The sequence below is a fragment of the Anabrus simplex genome, chromosome 5 (genome assembly GCF_040414725.1).
Source record: "Anabrus simplex isolate iqAnaSimp1 chromosome 5, ASM4041472v1, whole genome shotgun sequence".
Classification (NCBI taxonomy): Eukaryota; Metazoa; Arthropoda; class Insecta; order Orthoptera; family Tettigoniidae; genus Anabrus; species Anabrus simplex.
In genome coordinates this window covers 72,688,899-72,712,995 of record NC_090269.1, presented here as the reverse complement: position 1 = coordinate 72,712,995, position 24,097 = coordinate 72,688,899, and the positions used below count along the sequence as shown (strand labels likewise).

General features: G+C 39.7%; 1 protein-coding gene across 1 annotated transcript in view; it reads right to left on the bottom strand.

Moving 5' to 3' along the window:
* The window catches only part of LOC136874357 (venom protease), a 128,506-nt gene extending 105,569 nt beyond the window's left edge, over positions 1–22,937 (bottom strand). The window contains exons 1-2 of the mRNA XM_067147996.2: positions 22,709–22,937; positions 19,134–19,364 (exon numbers count right to left, since the gene is read on the bottom strand). Coding sequence (XP_067004097.1) covers positions 19,134–19,364; positions 22,709–22,937 — 460 coding nt within the window. The remainder of the gene's footprint in view (positions 1–19,133; positions 19,365–22,708) is intronic.
* Positions 22,938–24,097: the final 1,160 nt, after the last annotated feature.

The window sequence follows — 24,097 nt, the reverse complement described above, 5'->3', positions numbered from 1 at the left end:
TTCATCTGTGAAAGTTCACGTTGTTTTGTTCGTTAAAACAATAATCGCCAACACCACCATTACTTTAATCCGTTTTTTTTAAATATAAATTTAAAATTCACTTCCCGGACAACTGTCATAAAATGTGTTGATGGTGTTGAAATTACCAAAAAGATTTGCTCCGAGAATTCTACAAGGACAGAAGTTAAACCAGTAGAAGATGGGTGATGCAAGGTCCAGATTGTATGATTTGATGTGATAGAATTTACCAGCCAATCTAGCGCAACTTGATTCGAATGTTACAAAGAGTATGAGAACAATTATATTGTTACGGTACTCATAATCCTTTATGTTCAAAAGTTATTGTTTCTTTTGTTAGATATTATGGACTGAATTCCCCCACTGGTTACAGGAAAAAGTCGAATAGAAACAGTTCAAAGTTGCTCATCATCATGATTATCAGCAGCAGTATTTCGCGTTTTTGAGATTATTTTGCTGTATTTTCTACCATTTTTTGTCTATCATCGGGTTTTAGTCCATGTCCTGTGACAATCTGCCATTCTTAACCAGATTTATCCATGGTACTCTGTGGCTTCTTCGATCTCTTTCATTTCTAATTCTATACCTTAGTTTGCATTCCTTTCGAAACCATCTCGGCTTACTTTTCTTCAATTCACACGAACTGTACACCTTTATTTCCTTTCACATGTCTACGTTTCCCACTAAACTCTCTTTTTCTTCTGTTACATACTTCTAAAAATAATTATTTATGTAGCCTGCATTCATTTTCACCCTTATTTGTCACTGGTGAGGTCTCGTTTGAATATGTTTTGACATTATTTCTTTACACCCTAAAATTACAGCTTCATATCTGCCTTCCAGCGAAATTTACAGAAGAGGGAAAAATACTTTGCATTGCAGGGAATAACACTCCGCTTAGTTTATTATGCTTTGGTTCACTTAAACAAAATCTCTCTTTCGTTGCTTGTATTTTAAGTCGTCTTGTGAAATCTTGCGCTCAGCATGTTTTCAAACCAAAGAGCTTTAATATCATAAAATTCAGTGAATTTTTAGATTGTCCTCTAGAAATTGTTAGATTGACTGTGGGCTGACAACTTAGGTAGTTAGTTGTAGAATTAGTGTCACGGTATCCTTATTCTGAGATCACGTTTGTGCAGGAAATTCCCTTTTATATTGAAGAATAGTAACATTGGCTGACAAATATGCAACATTTATTCGTTTGTACTTGAAAGTAAAAAAGTACAAATGTCTTTTGATGATGATTATTGGGAGTTGCCGAGAGTCGTTGACAAATATCACCTTGAAAGGAGTTATAACACCTAGTGTTTATAATGAGTTCGATTTCTTCCCCAACGCTCAAGCGGTTAACATACAACAATACCAGTAACATTCAGGACTTTCCGGACAAATCAGTTAATTAAAAACTAATTACAAATTTGTCAGAGTGTAAATTTTAGAATGGCACTAACTTACTCTTACATAAAAAACAAAAGGTTTCCATTTAATTTCACTGCGAAAGTACTGTTTAAATGAGTTTGATTTTATCTCTGACATTACCGAAACATAGCATTCAATATCTGAACCGTGTATGTACCTTTGGACTTATTTTATTAGCAAATTTTTCACATTTCCTGTACTTTAAATCTAATGTTAAACTATACACTCAAACTTATATTTTATAACATATTTCTGAACGGTCTGGTGTTAACAAAAGTGGTCGACGTAAGCAATTTTTTCTCTTCACAAAAACATCACTGCTGTAGGTTAAACTTGTTTTATATCTGTATATTAATTAGAACTTGGAAAATATTAGTCTGAAATTATGACAAATATATTCTTATTCTCTTGAATAGTTTTACACTCAACGCCCATAACCGGTCACTTCACACAATGTAACCAGAAAAATTAGACAAATTCATTCTGGTCAGAAAAGAGATCGTGATTGGCTATGAATGCTTGGGCAGTTTTCTAAGTGAACTAAGGCAATGATTTATCATTCTATTAAATTATGTTCAATTAACGTTCTTACACAATCCGTTGTGGCCAAAAATCGCCTCATTCAAACGTAGGACACCAATCGAAATTATGACCTATTCTGGCTGCCCAAAAGACGAAGGCCTCATGAATGCTTGGCCCGAGTTTTGACATGGCCAATAATATTTCTTATCCAACTTTAACCAAACTTATCAATGGCCATCATTATAAATTAACGAGTGGTTGTTGGAGCATTGGTCCCAGTTTATTAATAATGCTTTAACATATGTTAATGAGGAGAGAATCCAGTTTATTAATAATTCTTCTACCTTAAAGGCAGCCTTATTTTTATCTATCGACGTTCTGAAACTTCGATCATCCTATGACGTACAGAACGTTCGTAATTTTGTGTTCGTTACGTAATTTACATGTAGATTTTAAGGCGGGACGTTTACATAATCACCCATCTCAAAACTTTTCTCCTTAGGAGCTGCGTCCTATATATCTTCTTACTGCCCATTGTTGGTGTTGCTGTATAATAGTATAATAGGTTCAACCGGTTTTGATTTCAGGGAATTTTAAGACACAATGATATAAGCAAACCGTTAATCCCAATCATAATATAAGGTTATAGATAACAGTGCCATGTAGAACAACTGGCAGGTATTCTACGGGGAATCTTATGTGTTATATTAGTCACAAGTCAACAAACAGTTCTAAGAAGGAGATTTACAGTACATATCTGAGGAGACAGTTCACCATGACACGTAACATACAATAAACAGAGAAGGGGAACCATGCCTGGAATCAGTGCAATGGATAAGGTTAAAGGGATGCGCAGTGTTGACTCATCAAGCCCATTCTATTTCATCGCTTTAGGATTCCGCACTGAGTCGCCTTATTTCATTGACAACTACCAGATGTCAGTAAATCGTAGAATATATAACATTATAATTACTAGCTATAACCTTATCACTTTTCGTGTTTTTCTATTCGTAATCGTTGATTGAAATAATTTTAGGTATACGGTACGTCATTACAGATGAGATATGTCTGATAACAAAGCGTGACGACTTCGCTACAGATTTAATACTAAACAAGTTCATTGGTTTGAGTATTTCCTACCTTCTATATATGGCCGTCTTCTGAAACCGATACTCGAAACAGTAATGCATGTCATGTGCCCGCTATTAACAGTAAATAATAATAATAATAATAATAATAATAATAATAATAATAATAATAATAATAATAATAATAATAATAATAATAACGTGTGGTGTCCGTAGAAGACTCGTACAGATACTTCGAGTTGACCGCTCTTGAGCGACCTGAGTGTCTATGAAGATGAAGCCAGAGAAAATATCCAATTATGGTAAAAATCCCCGACCTGGCCGGGAATCGAATCTGGGTTCCTTTGGACCAAAGGTCAGCGTGCTAACCAGTCAGCCATGGTGCCAAACAACAGCACAGTTGGAAAGGTAGTTACGTATGATGTGGTGCATTGATTTGAATTTTGTCTGTTCAATGAGAACGTTAGTGCTTTGGAATATACAGTAAGGTGAGTATGTATTTCATATTGTTCCCTAGTATTAAGGATATGTTCTTCGAGTTTGTGTGGAGAAACTGTATGTTTGTGCCCATGTCTGTTTATTAGTAACTTGTATCTAGTAAATATATCCACTTGAACAGAACTCCACATATTTGTTCATTAACGGACATCACATTACCCACCGATCAGGAGGCTCGGATCAATTAGGCTACTTCCAGACGGACTTGTAGTTCAGCGAAACTGCTGTAACACTGCGAAGAGCTCGTTTTGAGTCTTCAATGTAGCAGCCCAACGTGGAGAATACGGGACTGAGGACTAATATCCTGCACTGTCAGAAGATTTATTATTAGATACCATGGTCGCTGTAAGATGGTTAGTACTTTTAATTTTGACAAACCCCATGGCACTAAAGCCCTGATGGGCCTTGGCCTGCCAAGCAACCACTGTTCAGCCCGTACTTAAACCATTTATGGTATGTATTGAAACTATTAGCAGTATTATCCGCCTAGGAACTCTGGCTGTTCGATTAGCAGCAAACTTAATTGTCGACCATGTACTTCTTACTCTACTTGGAAACACAGGTCCTTGCCTTTAATACGTTCCGTCCGACTTATTGCTTAATTACTCCTAATAATATTAGAATCAGCTGTAGCAATTATTCAATCATACAGTTTTGCTATTCTAGCCACCCTTTATTCTAGATAAGTAAATTATGGTAACAAGAGGTGTATGCGTAATCAGCGCGACGAATCGTCTCGGCCGTTATTTTTGGTGATCTCACCGTCAGGTAGCTCCTCAGTTGTAATCACCTAGGCCGAGTAGAACTCGAACTAAACATCAGGTCTATGTAAAAATCCCAGACCTGGTCGTGAATCGAACCTGGATCCTCCGGGTGATAGGCAGGCACGCTACCCCTAAACCGCAGGGTTAGCTTATATTAAGATGCTTTAGTATTTATGTCTGGACCGACTCCTTGGCTGAATGGTCCGCGTACTGGCCAACGGTTCAGAGCGTCCCACGTTCGATCTTCCCCTGGGCAAACAATTTTAGCTGCCTATGATTAATTTTTATGGTTTGGAGACTGGGGGTTTGTATTCGTCTTAATACACATCTCTTTATATACACTCAATACTACTAATCGTCACAGAACCAGGCAATGATGAATAGAAAGCTTGACATGGGATTGGCACCACAAAGGGAAACCAGCCGTAAAATTGAGCCAAATCCATTATAAATTGCCGATCCCAATAAGATGGGAAAAGGACAGGGAATGGAGAAGATTATTTCTGACTCGAATATATACAGGGTAGTCTAATTCAGTGATAGGCTTTCAGATAGAGAACATCAGTCCGAAAACGCTTCAGTCACTTTTCGTAGGTTGCAGGTTTGTCAACGCATGTAGACTTAACACGATGAGACCCTAGCCAGCTTTTCACGCACTACTCGAGAACACTTAAACAGACGTTCCCGAAAAGCTAGGTAGGAACACGAGATTCTTTTGCGTGGCCTCCCCGACCACTTGATCTGATCCAAATTAATTTCTTCTTGAGGAGTTACGGGAAAAGTCTTGTCTGACAAACACCTGTAGGGACTGAAAAAGAGCCCCTGGCAAAAATCTTCACCGCTAGTGACATTGCTAGAACGACGCCAGAACTATTTTGAACGGCTGTTGTATACGTCTTCATAGCGTGTGCATGCAGTGCAGGTAAATAAAGGTACTTCGTATTACATCTCCACACAAACGTTATCAAGAATTTAAAATCCTACCTTCATAAGTATTCCACAAGAAATTTGGTTTATACCCAGCGACTGAGATTTTTCCGGACCGGGGTTTCATAGCTCAGATTTATACCTGTACCCTTCTTCAGCGTCCCTGAAAGTCCGTATCACCATCACGGAAACACCCTGTGTATGTATGTATTATAAAATGAAAGGACTGCCTGGCCGAGGTGGTAAAGGCGTGCTCGGTTTACCCGGAATGACGTGGGTTCGATTCCCCGTCACGAAGTCGAAAATTTAAGAAACGAGATTTCTACTTCCGGAGGTCCACATGGCCCTGAGGTTCACTCAGCCTACACCAAAAATGAGTACCAGGTTAATTCCTGGGAGCAAAGGCAGCCGGGCGTAGAGCTAACCACTCTACCCCACCAAGTGCCGAGGTTACGGATAGTGGAAGCCTTTACCTTCCACCCCTCCAAGGGACTTCATGGCCTGTACGGAGAATACTTTGATTTGCTGTTATGAAATGTTTTTTATTTATTTATTTATTTATTTATTTATTTATTTATTTATTTATTTATTTATTTATTATTATTGAACATAACAGGCGTTCAGCCCAAATACATGTTCACAATGAAAACAACTTACAAGAAAAGGAAAAATGAACAAAAAACACGAGACTCCTTGCCACGAGGTCCATCAGATACTCCTATTATGAACTGAACGTGAGTACTGGAAATTTATACATGGCTATTTTTAATCTACTTCACTCGTAGCAACGGCACATTTTCTGAGGCGGGCTCCTTCTCAAAATTGTATATATTCGGTCCCTGGTAAAAGAAGTAAAAAAAAAAAAAGGAAACTCCTGTCCTCATCGTTGCCTTTGCTGGCAGGACCTAGTGTTTACAGTGCACTATGTCTTCTGGTATGGGCTAGAGCAATTTTGTTACTTTCATTGATCTGTCTCAGCTTTACCCTTGGCTTTGACAAAATGAAAGTGACTGAGGTATGAGTGATGCTAGTAATGCCATTCCTTATGCAGCCAGTCCCTGCAATGAATGGTGTGAAAATGTTGCTCATAGGGTCAGTTGGTGCATGCATTTCAGTGGGCTTGGCAGACTGATATGTAATAGCAACTTCTGGCTCGGTGAGGAAAGCAACGGGAAACTACCTCACTCTTCATTTCCCTAGTACGCCTCTTCAGTGATGCCTAGGCCATCTATGACAGCTGATGGTGGAACTGTTGAGGATCCAACCAGCCTCCGGGCTGAGGACTAAACATACAGGTCCTCATCGCGAGGTGGTGCAGCTCTTCTCAGGCACACTCCCATTGGAGGTGAGCTGCAAGTACCATTTCAACCACATACCAGCCCTCCTGCCATTCTTAAATTCCTTGCAGTACCGGGAATCGAACCCGGGCCCCCGAGGACGGCAGCTAATAACACTAACCGTTACTACGGAGGCGGACAGTTTAAAAAAGAAATTTACAAACATCTTGCCTTGACTAACGTAAGTAAAGGCGCTTTTTTTTTTCAAATTTAAACCAATTAATTGCAGTTAACAAGAATGTTGCACGAAGGGGCAGCAATAATAATAATAATAATAATAAAGACAAACATGATTCATTACATAGCATTGTATATCGCAAGTTTTAAGAGACGTATCTTCTTTATATCAACCTTCCCTTACGTGAAATTCAAGAGCTCATTTCAAGCACTGTAGTGGCATCTATCCTCTCGTCATCACACGTGCCTGCTCTGTTGGAATGTACATAACTTTGGAGGAGAGTAGAAGTTCCAGCGTTCAGAGTTTGAAACGAGCTTGATGAGTCGACATGAGGCTGACAAGGACATTCCTGTTGGGAGTTTAATTGTCTGACAGTTAGTGAACACAGCACAGAGGTATGATGGATGTAGGGAAAGAGCCGGTCATCTCACCAGGTGAACACAGAACACAGCACAACACATACCTAGTGGGTTTGTCTCGGTCTCAAAGTATCAGTGAGGTCAGTCACTACATTCCATGACACAATTCTGCAATTTCAAGGATTTTTATATTTAAGCCCAAGAACAAACAGTTGTTACACAAAATGCATGCGAGATGTTTCAAAAGAAGGTGGAATTTCAACAGTAATAACAAATGCGTGGGTATGACTAGGATGTGGAAACAGGAGTTATTAGTAAGAATTTGATTTTTATGTTGTTTAGTTATTCATAAATATTTTCTGTACACTGTAAAACGAAGCGTAGTCAGCGTTCGTTTATTACAGCTTTTCAAATATCTATTTCTAGATAAATAATTCAGAACTGAATGACATACATATTTCAAAATGTTACCATGCCCGCTTTACAGCAAATCAGCATGTGTGTCTACCTAAAAGAAATCATAACAAAATTCGAAAATACACTGGTTGTTTCAATTCCTCTTCTTTACTTTTCATATTACTTTGGGTTGGCATTGAATAAATTAAACATAGTTTTATGTTTCAGTACCTTTCCTGATGCTAATCGTATATGGAGGGATGTATTCACTATCGGACGGTTACCATCGTTAAAGTCTCACGGAAAACCATCTTGAGGGCTGCCGACAGTGCGGTTCGAACCCACTATCTCCTGAATGAAAGCTCACAGCTGCGCGCCCTTAACCGCATGGCCAACTCACCCGGTCGTAAGATTTGTCTATGTCGGTGCGAAGTAAAGTAAATTATAAATATAGGTTATGTTTATTTCGTACAACTATCGGAAAGAAAAGATAGTCAGCATTTGAGAAGCTATTTTTTTTGCTAGTGGCTTTACATCGCACCGACACAGATAGGTCTTATGGCGACCATTTGAGAAGCAAGGCGTTAGTTGGGAACGGAATGTGCCAGTAATACAGGCGTACTTCAGTGGGGGTTGTTGTGCGACATGTTGTACGTAAATGATAATATGCATTGAAACGAACACAGGAAACGAGCCAGTAGAATTAAATGGACACAGCAAATATATCCAAACGGGCCGGGAATCAAAACCCGATCGGCCTGAGCTGAAGACTCCCAAGCTGTCAATTCAGCCCAAGATTTGGAGCGACCGGGCGAGTTGGCCGCGGCTGTGATCTTGCATCCGGGAAGTAGTAGGTTCGAATCCCACTGTCGGCAGTCTTGAAGATGGTTTTCCATGGTTTCCAATTTTCACACCAGGCAAATGCTGGAGCTGTACCTTAATTGAGAACACGGCCACTTCCTTCCAGCTCCTAGGCCTTTCCTATCCCATCGTCGCCATAAGACCAATCTGTGTCGGAGCGACGTAAAGCCACTAGCAAAGAAAATTGGAGCGTTCCTTTTCTTTCCGAAAGTTTGATGAAATAGACATAGGCTATGTTTACAATTTACTTTACGTCGTACCGACATAGACAAGTCTTACGGCGACGATGAGTTAGGAGTGGGAAGGAAGTCACCGTGGCCTTAATTAAGGTAAAGCACCAACATTTGTTTGGTGTGACAATGGGAAACCACGAAATAACATATTTAGGGTTGGCGACAATGGGGTTCGAACTCATTACCTTCCGGCTTCAATCTGACAGCTACGTGGCCCAAACCGTGCTTACACTCACTCGGTGATGAGCTATTCTTTTCAGATTAGCTTGAAAATAAAAATAATTCAAGATCAAATAAATATTTGTTTAAAACTTGGGGGACAATTAATAATAATGCTAATAATACTAATAATAATAACACCGAGCTCGATAGCTGCAGTCGCTTAAGTGCGACCAGTATTCAGTATTCTGGAAATAGTGGTTTCAAACCCCACAGTCGACAGCCCTGAAGATGGTTTTCCATGGTTTCCCATTTTCACGCAAGGCAAATGTTGGGGCTCTACCTTAATTAAGGCAACGGCCGATTTCTTCCCGATTTCGGCCCTTTCCTGTCCCATCGTCACCGTAAGACTTATCTGTGTCGGTGCGACGTAACACGTTTCCGAGTTGACGCCCTGCAGGCAACCTGCGTCTGTGAGGATGGGGCACTACCTAACATAATTTCTAACGTTCAAAACTGCTCAAACACCCAGCCCTCGAGCCAAAGGAATTAACCATCGGAAGTTAAATTCCCCAACCTTACGGGGTCTCGTGGACCTAAGGCCAGCATGCTAACCATTTAGATTAGGCAATGTTAAACATCTTTGGAGAAAAGAGTCCTATTTGTATAGTCTCCATCTGATAGCATCAAAATAGCGCACGGTCGGTCATGGTCATCTACCAGAGAGGGAAAGGAGATTGTTGTTTGCAGAATTTGCCATGTCTTTCTGTCTTCTTTCTTAATCTGACTACAGTTCAGGGTCGGAGCGAGAGACTTTGGACACTGCCCTTGAGGCTGTAGGATCCCTCGCTCAGTCCGAGGGAAAAATCAACCTTGGAGGGTAAAAGGATTAGGAAAGGAAGAAATAATAATAATAATAATAATAATAATAATAATAATAATAATAATAATAATAATAATAATAATGGCGTGGTGTCTTCGAAGAGGCCTGGTGCAGGTCTTTCGAGTTGACGTCATGTAATTGCGCATTTGTGAGGATACCTTGTAATGCTGAAGACGGCACTCACACACTCCTAGCCCTCGAGCCATTGGAATTAAACAATGAAGTTTAAAAACCCAATTCCAGTCAGGAACTGAACCCGAGACCCCTGGACGAAATGCCAGCATGCTAACCATTCAGCCATGAACACGGAAATCAAATTAATAACACTATCTAAAAAAGAACAAACTTACACTTGATTTTAACCATGTTGCACATTCTAAAGAATGCCAGAAAGTACTTGCTTGTAACAGTATGACCTTTGTCATGGTTAAAAGCATTGTCCTATACATCATTTACACTGTGGTTGAAGTCATTTCATAGTACCATTTAGAGAACTTCTCGGATGATAGTGTGGTTAAAAGTGGTTTTTAAATGGTGTTTTAGATATGCAGGAAAGAATATTATACCAATAATAACATAAAGATCCAAGAATCCTCTTATTATAAAAATGTTAGAGCCATAAACTATATGCATCACTCAGTGTGAGAGCTGCACTCGTGACGGAGCAGTCCTAATTAGGATCCACTCTGCTCATCCTGATTGAGGAAGGGGGTAATAAAGGTATCCCGGACATAGTCAACAACTACCAAAAGTGGGCAGCTGCAACCAGAGGGTAGACTATGCCATGTGTGGTCTGACAGAAACATAGGTTTCAATATATTCATAACTATAGATCATTCCTTGTTGAGAAAGCGGTATTGGGTATTATGGACCTACAAGGATTGAACACACCCCCTCTTAGACACGTACAATTCCTCGTGATTACGGAATATTATAATGTATGTTATATTATGAAAAAGAAAAAGTGGTAAGGCTTTTCTCTTTTGCCCACGAGTTATTAAAATAACTACGTAGCATACATTACTTTATTTCATAAATACATTCGCAGGGAGGAAGCACAATGGTGGGAATAGCCTCGCTTTGTTACCTTCCTTCATTTTCTTTCTGAGTCGCTCCGGGTCATGCACCGCGTAATCCGTTACGCTGTGAATTACCGTCAGTTTATCACCGTTGAAGAGAAGTAAACTAAGTGTTTTGATGTTCTTGTACCGTACAGCAGTTGTTACTGAAGATGTTGATGCTACGGTGTGCATCACGGTATGAATTGTGCTGACACAGAAATTCGCTTTGATTTTTATCTGTGCTTGGTTTTGTTATTTAACCATTGTTTCTTAAGCGCATTTTATTTTTACCACCTTTTTTTTCCAAAGCGCATTTAATTTTTACCATTCTTTTCGTGGGTCGGTACGACGGAACGGTAGTACCCGGCGTTGTCTGGGCAAATTCATTGAATGCAATTAATTGCATCTCTCCAACCCCCATCCTTCTGACCCTATAAAAATCATCTGTTTATTTTTTTTACCAAATTTACCTTGAATTTCGATGCTGAGGTTTTGTATGCGCCGCAGTTTACCATTGTAGCAGTAAAAAACCTAAACAATCCCCCTTTAAGGCCCTTGTATCATTGTTTTTATAAACATAATTTCCAACATAATTTTTTCTTGAAATTAAATACTGAGTTTCATCAATAGATGTGCCGCCGTCTTCCCGTGATGCTGTTGAATAGAGCTATTCGAAATGGCAACCTTGTTGTCGTAAGAGCAATACTGCTTTCTTAATGTGGAATGACCTAGAGTGCGCGTGTTTTTCACTTGATATTATATATTTTCTTTTTTCCTACTGTCAAACATCTAACTTCGTTTTTTATTAAAGAATATTTCCTTTGTTTCCGTGTAAAATAACGCACCTGTCTGCAATTGAATTGCCACAGAGAGCGAGACGAATAAAATTTACGAAAGCCAGCAAGAGTGTGTGAGAGTTGTTCGTATATATGACTGAAGATGCATCCATCACTATCGACCTGAGGAAGAGAGAAGCAATAGCTTCCGCCTGATAGAAGTAAATACGACACAGAGAGATGATCCTTTATTCTTCACCAGGCTTCACTCCCAATATGTAGTTTGAAGACCGTACAAGGAGTATTGGTTCACCAGGGCATATTTCCGGGTAGAAGAAAAACAACTTATCAAAAGCATACGCTTGGGAATCCTACAACTTCGAGGCTGCTATAATATTCATCATAATCTGAAAGATAAGGCTACTACAACAATATTCACAACATTTTTGCAAAGTTGCGTGGAAAAGAAAACGATTGTCGAATATTGAAATAGTTCGAATTAATTTAATAATAATAATAATAATAATAATAATAATAATAATAGTAATAATAATCTTCTTCTTCTTTATCTGTTTAACCTCTAGGGTCTGTTTTTCCCTCGGACTCTGCGAGGGATCCCAACTCTACCGCCTCAAGGGCAGTGTCCTGGAGTTTTACACCCTGGGTCGGGGTATACAACTGAAGAGGATGACCAGTACCTCGCCCAGGCGGCCTCACTTGCTATGCTGAACAGGGGCCTTACGGGGGATGGGAAGATTGGAAGGGATAGACAAGGAAGAGGGAAGGAAGTGGCTGTGGCCTTAAGTTAGGTACCATCCCGGCATTTGCCTGGAAGAGAAGTGGGAAACCACGGAAAACCACTTCCAGGATGGTTGAGGTGGGAATCGATCCCACCTCTACTCATTTGACCTCCCGAGGCTGAGTGGACCCCGTTCCAGCCCTCGTACCACATTTCAAATTTCGTGGCCGAGCCGGGAATCGAGCCCGAGCCTCCGGGGATGGCAGCTAATCACATCAACCAGTACGCCACAGAGGCGAATAATAATAATAATAATAATAATAATAATAATAATAATAATAATAATAATAATAATAATAATAATAATAATAATGTTACATCCTACTAACTATTTTACGGTTTTCGGAGGAAGTAATTTTATAAACCGAACATGACCTTGAGCATACATAACGCGCAGAATAATTACTTCCCAATGCTAGTTTAAAATTTTCAGTATTTTTCTCCGTGAATAGAGGGCATACAGAGCAGTGTGTATTTCAGTTCGTTCTACTGGTGCTACTGGTGCATCCCTAAATGCTATCACGATGCGTCAACAATTTCAATTACAGAGAAGGTAACAATTGCACAAAGACGAATACATTTCTAATCATTGATAAGAGAAATTAAAATATTACACGTAAACGCTTCGGAAGTTTTGTAATTATGGTATATTTTCTCATTTGAGTACAAAAACTTTGTTATTGTCTTCTAAGTCATCGCCAGGAAAAGTTCAAACTTGATGCAAGAATGGCGACAACAGCACAACACTATCTCTCGAGATATGTAGTGGTGACTTGTGAGACATCTGGTGATGAACAAGGGTATCATTTCATCATCACTGGCATGCACTCGCTGGCGTGCCATAATGATTGTCCTCCGAATGTATGATGGTTTCCCATTATGGGCTCTTAGATGGTTGAAGAAGCAATATTCTAGAATTACAACCTCTGCGGCAATGCCGTCGCATCAAAACTGCCAAAGCTCCTTGCAGCCCTCAAAAAATGCACTCGTTCACTCGCCAGTGGCAAGTTAGTTTTTACCGAAAATAGAAAAAAATCATGAAATCATTCGTAACAAGTTGAGCAGAAGCATATTTCACTAATTGAAGTACCACCTGATACACTCGAGAATGAAGAATGCACAAAGTCCCACGTTCTGGATTTCTTGTGCCAAACTCAAGAAAACACCCTAACAGCATTTTTACGGCAATAAGCCTAAGGATATTCCCCAGTTAGCGCCTTTTTTTATTGATGATGATATGGAGGAATTTTTTCTACACCAAGAATATGGTTGAAGAAGGGCAAATATTTTCAAAGGGATTAGGCGAGCTATTGCAAACTCTATACAAGTTTCCTGAGCGCTTAGGTGAGCCAAACGTTTTACGGAGTCGCGTCGATTGAAGTAATAACAGTATTTTACAAATGAGGATTAATCTTCATTAACAGGATATAAAGGAAGCAGGGATTTTCCCCCGACATCCCTATACTAGGAGATGTCATATAGCAGGCAGTAAAAGCACCACCTTTGGAAGACTTCAGCCCCAGTGTAGCCAAAGACAAGTGGTATTTCTCGTCAGAACAACGCCATGTAGGCGACCACAAGACCAAACACTCCAAATCGAGGTAGGCAAGGTGCGAGCGATAAGCCTGCAAAGTAATTCTTCATGTTTTAAATCAGCATTGTTCAATATACAAACTGATCACTAAATTAAAGAGCCTCCGTGGCTCAGACGGCAGCGCGTCGGCCTCTCAACACTGGATACCCTGGTTCGAATCTCGGTCACTCCATGTGAGATTTGTGCTGGACAAAGCGGAGGCGAGACAGATTTTTCTCCGGATACTCCGGTTTTCCCTGTTATCTTTCATTAGAGCAATATTCTTCATTCTCATTCCATAGCATCTATCAGTCATTACTAAATCACTTTGGGAGTGGTGACCCCATCGTACTAATAGCCTATTATATATGATTCATTCTTTACATCCTTGACCCGGTCAATGACTGGAAAACAGGTTGTAGGTTTTCATTTTCACTGAAATTAAAACAATGCAAATTGCCTAATAAATAATGGAGCAATACAATACATTTTGGTTTATACTGAATGGTGACGAAATACTTGCTTGATTCCCCCCCCCCCCCCCCAATTCCGTGTTCTGGGGTGTGAGAAATACTAACAATCTTCGAGGGCTGCTCCTTGTTGTAGAGCCCGAAGGTCATTTCTTTTTGTCTTCTTCACTATTTTCTTTGATATCATTTATCAAACTCGTGCCTTCGTCGCTATTGTTCAAAACACTGTGGACCCTCATAGAAAGTAAGTAGGTCATCACATCCGCTGATCAGCAGCTATATCCTCCGTGTTGCCGATGCTAATTTGGAACTTCTTCATCTCAGACTTTAGAGTGTCCTTGTTTTACCTTTCAAATCGAGTACTTTTTCTTGATAATGAATTGCCATTCCTATGCAGTACATGCTCATACACACCATAGCGGTTGATTTTTCACATTCTATCAGCGATTAGTGCTCATAATTTCCCAAATCCTGGTTAGGAATGTAATCCAACGAGCTAAGAGGATGAAATCAATGACCGGGATACTTTCAGGATGATAGTGAAAAGTCATCATGGCTTTATGGTGGAGTCAGAACCCAGAATACGGAGAGGGCCTTTGCCAGAAGAGGGAAGGAAAGCGCTGGTTGATGGGCTCAAGAGATACTGGCAGGACGTCAAAGCCGGCAAACGAACAATATCTACTAGACACTGAAAATAAAATTAGTTGTTAACACACAGTCCATAGAGTTTCAATTCGAATGTTTAAATGTTGTTGGTTTTATGTTCCACTAACAATCTTTGGAAACGTCTAGAATGGCATTCCATTCCGCTAGAATTCTTTCACGTGCCAGTAAATTAGTCGACACGAGACTAATACATCTGAGGATCGTCAAATACGAGTTCGAACATTCTAACCTGAGCTAAAATGACTGTCGCCTGCCGTGAGCAACTCATCCTAACACGAATTAAGTTTTAGATTCCACCTGAGCATCGTCATATCTATGACAGGTTGTACATTGTTCATTGTTTCTTTGTACTTAGTCAACACTCTAGTCACTGGGTAAAAGATAAGTAACTCTTTGTCAGTAAAGAAGACAACTTGTTCTCCGAAGCTGCTGAAAATAATTTATTGATCAAGCTTCGATTTTTGTGGCTATTTCTTGATGGATACTGTATTTTTATATCTGTATCTTGGCATGGGCCAGAGCAAAATGTGATTTTCACTGGTCTTAGCTTTATTTATACGTGTTACAATATGGAAGCTATTGACGTATGGGCAGTGCTGAGTAATGAAATTCAGAGAACGACTAGTGCGTCTGTATATTGTGAAAGGTGTTGCTCATAGAGCCAGTCTGTGTAACTGAGTGAGGAAAGCAACGGAAAACTGCCTCTCTTTTCATATTGCCTTGTATGCCTCCTTATGACACTACCGCCAGTATTTGCGGTTTCCCTGTAACTGAATAACCTTTAGGGGTGGTATTTGATGACCCAACCAGCCTACGGGCTAATGACGTAACAGATAGACAGATAAACACGCTTTGATACTATGAAACAAATTGTATTCCATCTCCTTCTTACAGACCAATGACTCGTCGGAAATTAAAGGAAATCGAATGGATTACCAACACAGATACCACCGCATACATGTACTTGACACTTCTTTCCTTAACATGAAGCAGCTATGATAACTTCAGCTAAATTTCGATTAGATGTGTATTACAAATCTGCACAAATAAGATCCGAAAGAAAACATTAGGCGAAGAAACTGAAGAAATAAGGATGAACTGACATGAATACAAATTTTCTTAAAATGTATACCAGACGTGTGTATGCAGAGGAGCAATGTATTCTACTGTACATAAAAAAAATACCAGTTTGTTTTGATTCTAATTGTAATATCGTTAAAACTTGAATCATCACAAAGCTAGCGGATGCATTTCATCATCATCATCATCTGTTTACCCTCCAGGTTCGGTTTTTCCCTCGGACTTAGCGAGGGATCCCACCTCTACCGCCTCAAGGGCAGTGTCCTGGAGCTTCAGACTCTTGGTCGGGGGATACAACTGGGGAGTATGACCAGTACCTCACCCAGGCGGCCTCACCTGCTATGCTGAACAGGGGCCTTGTGGAGGGATGGGAAGATTGGAAGGGATAGGCAAGGAAGAGGGAAGGAAGCGGCCGTGGCCTTAAGTTAGGTACCATCCCGGCATTCGCCTGGAGGAGAAGTGGGAAACCACGTAAAACCACTTCCAGGATGGCTGAGGTGGGAATCGAACCCACCTCTACTCAGTTGACCTCCCGAGGCTGAGTGGACCCCGTTCCAGCCCTCGTACCACTTTTCAAATTTCGTGGCAGAGCCGGGAATTGAACCCGGACCTCCGGGGGTGGCAGCTAATCACGCTAACCACTACACCACAGAGGCGGCGCGGATGCATTTGCGGGGATATAACATCTGATTCATAAATTAGAGAAACTTATTCTCCCTTCTTCCGTACCTGTGTGGAACAAATATAAATATATGAAGTTCCGGTGTTCTTACCACTGCAGATAAAATCGCGTTTTCGATAAATGCGTTCTTATATTCGATAATGATTTCAATAATAGTGATTATGAGACTGCAATGTCTTAAGTGTGGTTACAACGCTACGATTTTTCATTATTTTTGGCCGGGCTGAGTGGCTCAGACGGTTAAGGCGCTGGCCTTCTAACCTCAACTTGGCAGGTTCAATCCTGGCTCATTCCGGTGGTATTTTAAGGTGCTCAAATACGACAGCCTCATGTCGGTAGATTTACTGACACGTAAAAGAACTCCTGCGGGACTAAATTCCGGCACCTAGGCGTCTCCGAAGACCGTAAAAGTAGTTAGTGGGACGTAAAGCAAATAACATTATTACATTATTTTTGTTTAATTGTGTTACGTGCATTTAATCTGTTTCTAATTCATATCTTAATTTTCTGTTCATGCCTTTGCTGGCAAGACCTAGTATTTACACTGCACTATGTCTTCTGGTGTAGGCTTGAACACTTTGTTTTTTAAACTTTCATTCACCTGTCTCAGGCTCTAATGGTTTGGCTTTGACAACATGACCCAGGTATGAGTGATGCTAGTAATGCATTGGTGCTGGCCTTTCAGTGGGCTTGGCAGACTGATATGTAATGGTAACTTCTAGCTCAGAGAGGAAAGCAGCGGGAAACTAGCTCACTCCTCATTTCCCTAGTACGCCTCTTCACTCCAAACCAGCCTCTGGGCTGAGCACGCAACATACATACAATCCTCTGTTTAGACTGTAACTTTCTTTGCGTGTATTTCTGTTATGACACATTGTGATGGCTAAATGTGACACACTACAGAAAGTAATTAATAATTCTTTTATTTTAAAAAATACATATCAATCGCAGGTATTGCGGTCTCTGGTTGAACACCACGAGAGAAGTGCCGGCCGGTTGGCTCGATAGTAAACAAGAAGGCATGTCATATTATGGGAGTTTTGATAACGTGAACATAACCAGTTTTACGTACAACCGAACCACACGAACATGACATTAGGTTCAAACTGCGGTCACCTAGGACAGGACCTAGTGTATTGAAATCACTCAGCTTATCATGCCTACGGGCTTGATCGTGAAAGACATTGCAATGAAGAATTCCATTCGAGAAAGAAAAACTGTGCTTATTTTGAAAGACACAGATATTGATTAAAAGTGACTAAATTTATTGACTATCATAACCTTTATCCGACTCCTTGACTGAACGGTCAAAGTAGAGGCCTTCTGTTCAGAGGGTCCCAGGTTCGATCCTCCGACGGACCGGGGATGTTAGTCGCATCTGGTTGATTCTTCTGGGCCGTGGGAGTGGTTTGTGATCGTCTTAATACACATCTCTTCACATACGTATAAACACTCTACGAACTACCACACAGTCTGATACCGCGGTGTAGGGGTAACGCGTCCGCCTTTCACTCGGCGGCCCCCGGTTCGATTCCCGGCCGGGTCAGGGATTTTTAATTGTAAGTAATTACTATCCCTGGCCTGGGGACTGTTTGTGTGGTCCTTTACGTTCCTTTCCTCACATACAACACTTTACACTTCTGCAATTACAATTACAAAAGATATTTAGAGGTCGGCGCCACGAACAAATAGCACCACATAGGCATGCATGCAATTGTGAACATACCCCTACACATAGATTTGACGTGAGGAAGGGCATCCGGCCATGAAACACTACCAATGCTACCCTAAATAATTGAGAAAAGGCCAGGAAGGTAATGAAGAAGAAATGTACTATAATATTTAATATATAGGCCTACAGAGGACGACTGTTCAAAGATATTGTCGCTAGTTCCTCAGAAAGGCGCCATGGTTTTATTTCTGCTTAATACATGTGCGAGTGCAATTGAAAATCACAGACCTGTGGTTCAAATTTAAAGAAAAACTGTAAGTTCCTGAGATTACGATCATAAGACACGAATTCACGTGAAACAAAATATTTACTTTCATTTTACTGCTTTGTAGCAGTAGATTTACATGTGTATGTATGAATGTTATTTGTTTTTATGTAGTAAACTTTCGTATATATATTCAAATGCTCTTTCCTTAGTGTCTGATATCAGAAATTACGTAGGAGCATAATTTATTCGATAAAGTACTGAAATATAATATTGTCACAGTGATACCAACCATTTCGTTCAAGCCAAGAAAGTTTTTGGTTACGCGGTGGTACAAGTTACGATCAGGACAAACTCCAAGGAAAGAAGTAAGTGGAACAAACACTTTTGAAACATCTTGCTAAGTGACTGTCCTCACAGAATTGTCATTCAGTCGTCCCTACTTACGAGGATCATTGATGACGGGTCCGAAGTCTGGAAGCGGGGTGAGCTCTGAGGCCGAGGATGGGGTCTGTGCGAGGTGCCCGCTCTTCTTGGCCGTGTTGCGGTGGCAGCAGGCGTGCAGAAAGCCCCCACAAGAGCCCTCGATGAGTCCAGAAGACATCCAGCATGTCAGGAAGAACTCACAGGAGCCAGAAGAACACAGGTTCTGGTCTCCAAACAGCGGGTAGTGGGATTCTACAAGAACATATGTCATTGGATCTGTTTTGATGGAGTGACTTAAGTCTAAACAACGGACAATGCCGATTTGTTAGAGTGGTGAGGTAGTGGTACGTAGTGAAAAGTTAACCCTCTTTATATGTTCTAGAGAATCACTCTTATGGGAAAGTGCATTTATATTTATCGCTGATAGAAGAACCGAAGTTGTAAGAACAGTATTCGACAGTGAAGTGAACAATTAACTACATCTCAGAAAACATGCATCATTGATTTTCCATCAGACTTCCTTATGATTTACTATAAAACAAAATTAAATTAAATTTGCAAAATGCGTTTAGTATTATAACAGAAAAATAGACGGTTCTTCAACATTATACAGCCTTTAGAGAAATATTTCTGATTTTTTTCATCTTACTGTACTTCGTTAGCGGGAAAGTGATCTTAAAAGGCGGAAAATACAATTCCTCTACTCACGAAACTGTCCTGATTTAGGCTATTAACATATCGGGAGCAAGGCAAATGCAAATTAAATATGAAAAATGTACTCAAAGCAGTGTTAATCTCTGGATTGTTATTCTCACTTTAATATGAAATTTATGTTCCGGGATTTTTCGGAGTAAGGTACTTTATACGGATGAAAGCTCATTTTCTTAAATGAAAAAATATCTGATAAAGATAGATTTTGTCTTTACATATAAAGTAAATTTTTCTTTAAATGTAGAAACTATGTGAAGATATAGTAAGAAATAATTATATAGAAGTATCTGTGGAAACGTAGGACTAGAAGTATTCCTAGTAAAAATAAGTAATCCTGCCTTCGCATATTATTCGACGTCTTACTGATCATTTGAGCGTAGAAAGAGGACGTCATATGTCTTCTGAGTAGGAAGGTATATCTAAAATGCAACTGCAATAAATATAAGACGAGGATGTTGATTTACATGTTTTCATTCCTTCCTTGAATCTCACTGAGTGCGAAAAACGTACTGTTCGGACGCGATTCATACAAGATATTTTAGACAGCCTTATTTTAATAGTAATTTCAGCAAATAAAAATGAATATCACATTTTGTTCAGACATTATTACAACAGTGACATTTCTAATGAAAAATGGTTACTGAGGACTTGTTTCGAGTAGATTCTTGTGTTCCTTGCCATTACTGTTGAACTCCTTATTCAAACTTAAGCATGCAGCAGGGGAAAATAAAAGTTGGAAAATAAGCAAATCTGAAAATTACGATTTAGAAAATGCTGTGGGAACTGCGCTCCCTAAATGGAAACACTTAAAAGTCTTATTTTGAATATTTACAACGTTAATCAAGAGTGCGTAGAAGTAGGTCATTTAGAAATTAAAATTAGTATCAGAAAGTCGCTATTATAATTCAGCTGCCTGAAAACGTTATCATAAGATCTCATAAAATCAGTGATAACACCTGGATGAAAGAGAGTTGACCTTCTAAGCTCCTATCATGAGTTACAACTCTGCTAGGATCAATGATGGCTGTGAATATTAAAATGTAACTTTGGGATATACTGACTAGTAAATCTACTTCCAGACACAAATATTTGTCATCCCTGAAGATCAATACTAGAGCCCGGATACTAGAGCATTGATAGGTTAGAATGCAAACTTAGCGAGTAGCAAGTATAGTCTACCTTCACTACAATTATGCTACGGGGTTTGCATAAACTTGAGGGGTACGGCCATCAGAACCCTTATAATTAGTTACTCTTGGTACATTATGGAAGAGCGGGTGGCCAACACTTCCTACTAACCAAATTAGTTTGCAGTCTAACCTGTTACTGCATAAAAATCCGGGCTTTAATCATTATACAGCGTAGTGGAAAAATAATTCCGTCATAAATTATTATTGATTTGTTTAAATATTTTGGAAACTACCAACCGTATACCACGATATATATTCAATAAAATACAACCTCATCAGATCCCAGTACAGAGAAGGAACCTTCATATTTCGTAATTGCTTTCTTAGAAGCATACTGATCTATTCGTAAAAGAGGCAAGTTTCTTAGTTTCTTCCTCTTTTAAGACATTCTACGACGGTATGTGGATCATGTATAGTGCCAAATTAAATACAATATATTCCTAATTAATGAAAAATATATTTTGCTCCCTTTTTCTTATTGAATTTGAATATTGAATCTCAGCGGGTTAAATTTCAATTTTGGAAAATTATTATATTTGCGAGGAATTATAATATATATATATTTGGAATCTTCAGCGAAAATCAAAATAGAAAAGTAATTAAGTAACATATAATATTTCTCATATCTTCCGCTACAGAATGATCTACCCCTATTTGTAAAACAGTGTAGACAGTAGAATTATGGAACATAATCATAGGGAAAATCATACTTAACAGCTAGTTCCCCAGTACTATAGGAGTCACTCACAGTGTGATCAAAATGGGAAACTGATATAACAAACAATTTCTAAATAGAAAACTGATTTCACAAGCAATTTCTAACGAGAAAAATTCAAAAGATTTTTGAAGAGAAGAAACATGTTCTACATACTCCTAGTATAAATATTCATCTTTGATTTATTGAAATTCGGGGATATGATCGTTAACTTTCTAACATATTTATCTTTGCAATTGTCTCCACTATACTCATCTCCATTTAAAAAGGAAAAAAACCTTTGTAAGTAAGTGAGAAATAGGTGGTCTTGAATCAAAAGTCATTCACAGCCCGTTTAAGTGTATAGCCGAGCTATTTTGGAAATAAGAATCAATAATAGAAACTAGAGACTGCTCTCTTAAGAATAAAGACAAATGACAGTATGGTTTGTTCGCTGATCGTACAAGGTGTGTCTAAAATGTACGTTGAATAGACCGATATCGGTTTGGTAACGTGTGATAACACTGCGTGCATGCACGTGTGAATAGAGAGACATCTTGCAGGACATGCTTGACGTTGCGCCTCGTCTTGAATATCCACCGTACTTTCCGGATCTGGCGCATGCAGACTTCTTTTTGTTTCCCCACCTCAAGGTAATCCTGAAAGGCACACATTGTGCTGACATCCTGGACATCCAAGGACGTATGGCATGTTCCAAAATACACCTAAGCTGTCAATTTTCAGCGGCTGTAATACACGTTCCCAAAAGTGTATTGTGGCCATTAGGGGAGTACCTCGAAGATGACTAAAAGTATTTTGTTTATAAGTTATACATTTTTTGCGTTATGCTATCATTCACAGAACGTCTTAGACGCACCTTGTGTATTCAGTCGTATTTCAAAAATTATAAATAATCTTTTACTGTTTATCCCTTATGAAAGGCTCTTGGCTACGTTCCTGTTCATAGCCTAGAAGTCCTTGTAAAAACTAGACAATCATACCTCTGGGATCCTCAGCTGACAGATCTTGCAAGTTCTGTCCCTGAGCGTAGTATGGCGAAGATGCATGGATGGTGCCGGGTACATCTGGATCTCTAAAGACTAGTCTAGGACTGCGGTGACCCATGACAGGAGGGGTTCTGTAGCTGCTGAACGGGACCCATCCTCCCCCACTTCCAGTGGCGGAACTGGGGTAGGATAATGGTCCTGCAGGAGTCCTTGCTGGATACATAACTCGACCTCCGGGCCCACTGCCCCCAGGAAATCTCACGAACCGTCTCCTTCTTCTTCTCCTCCGAAATTCCCATGTAGAAAGTCCTCTTGGCTCTTCCCGTATTCTACTCCACTGGTTTTGACTGGATGAGCTGAGGTTATAGTACCCTGTGTATTTCGTTCTATCACTAGAATTTCGTGGTGTATCTGTCAGTCCTGACCTAGGAAAATTGATTTCAATATTTCTGACTTTTCCTAAGATTGCGCTGTCTTTACTTTCCCTTGCACTCATTAAAATATTGTCTTCACTATTGGAATTGTCTCTACTATACCCGTCCACCCCTAGCCTGCGATGTACTTCAGATATCGCCACTGATATAAATATTACTATTAAGTATGTATAACACGTCATTGCAGTGGTTGAAGTTTTATTCAGGCTTCCTGATCGCGAACTCCACCTGAAAGGAAATAAAAGAAAAATGATCAGAAACGTGGAAAATACTAATTTCAATTAGATGCATGTTTGTTAAAATATAATCTACTTAATGAAGCGCAGTGCCAAAGTATGGGAATGTGCCGACAGGTGAGACCACTGGATGGTCCAGTCATTAAAGTAACAAGAGCTCTCATTGTATAAATTTACCCAACGTACACTCACACCCTCAAACAATATGGTACATAGCATAGACTTGATGCATATTATTTGCATAGATAGTCCCACTATTTGTCCAAGCATTTCCTATAATATTAAAACAAACCACAAACATGACATAGAACAATTCAGGACCAAATGGTAACCATCAATTTCGATTCCCAAAACCTTTTCATTCATACATTGATTATAGGAAGACTGAAAATTTTAAGCAGTTACAGGGTTAGGCAAGAAACAGTACCATTTATGAGCTCTCACCAGTCGAGGGTTATAAGAGATGAAGGAAGGACAAGGTTATCTAAGAAAATAATAGTAGGGAGGCTGAAAGAGCCATAGATCTAATGCGGATATTCTGTTGGGCGTGTTACCTCATAGCGCGGGAGATTTGAAAAATGGGCGTTGCTGTTCGTTCGTGGAGGTCAAGGGAGTATGAATTGTCGGTGTAGGAGGAAGGTGTGGAGGGGAGGCGGGATGGTGATTTGGCCTCTGGTTGTTGGCTACTGCATTAGCGGAGCAACCGTGTGCGT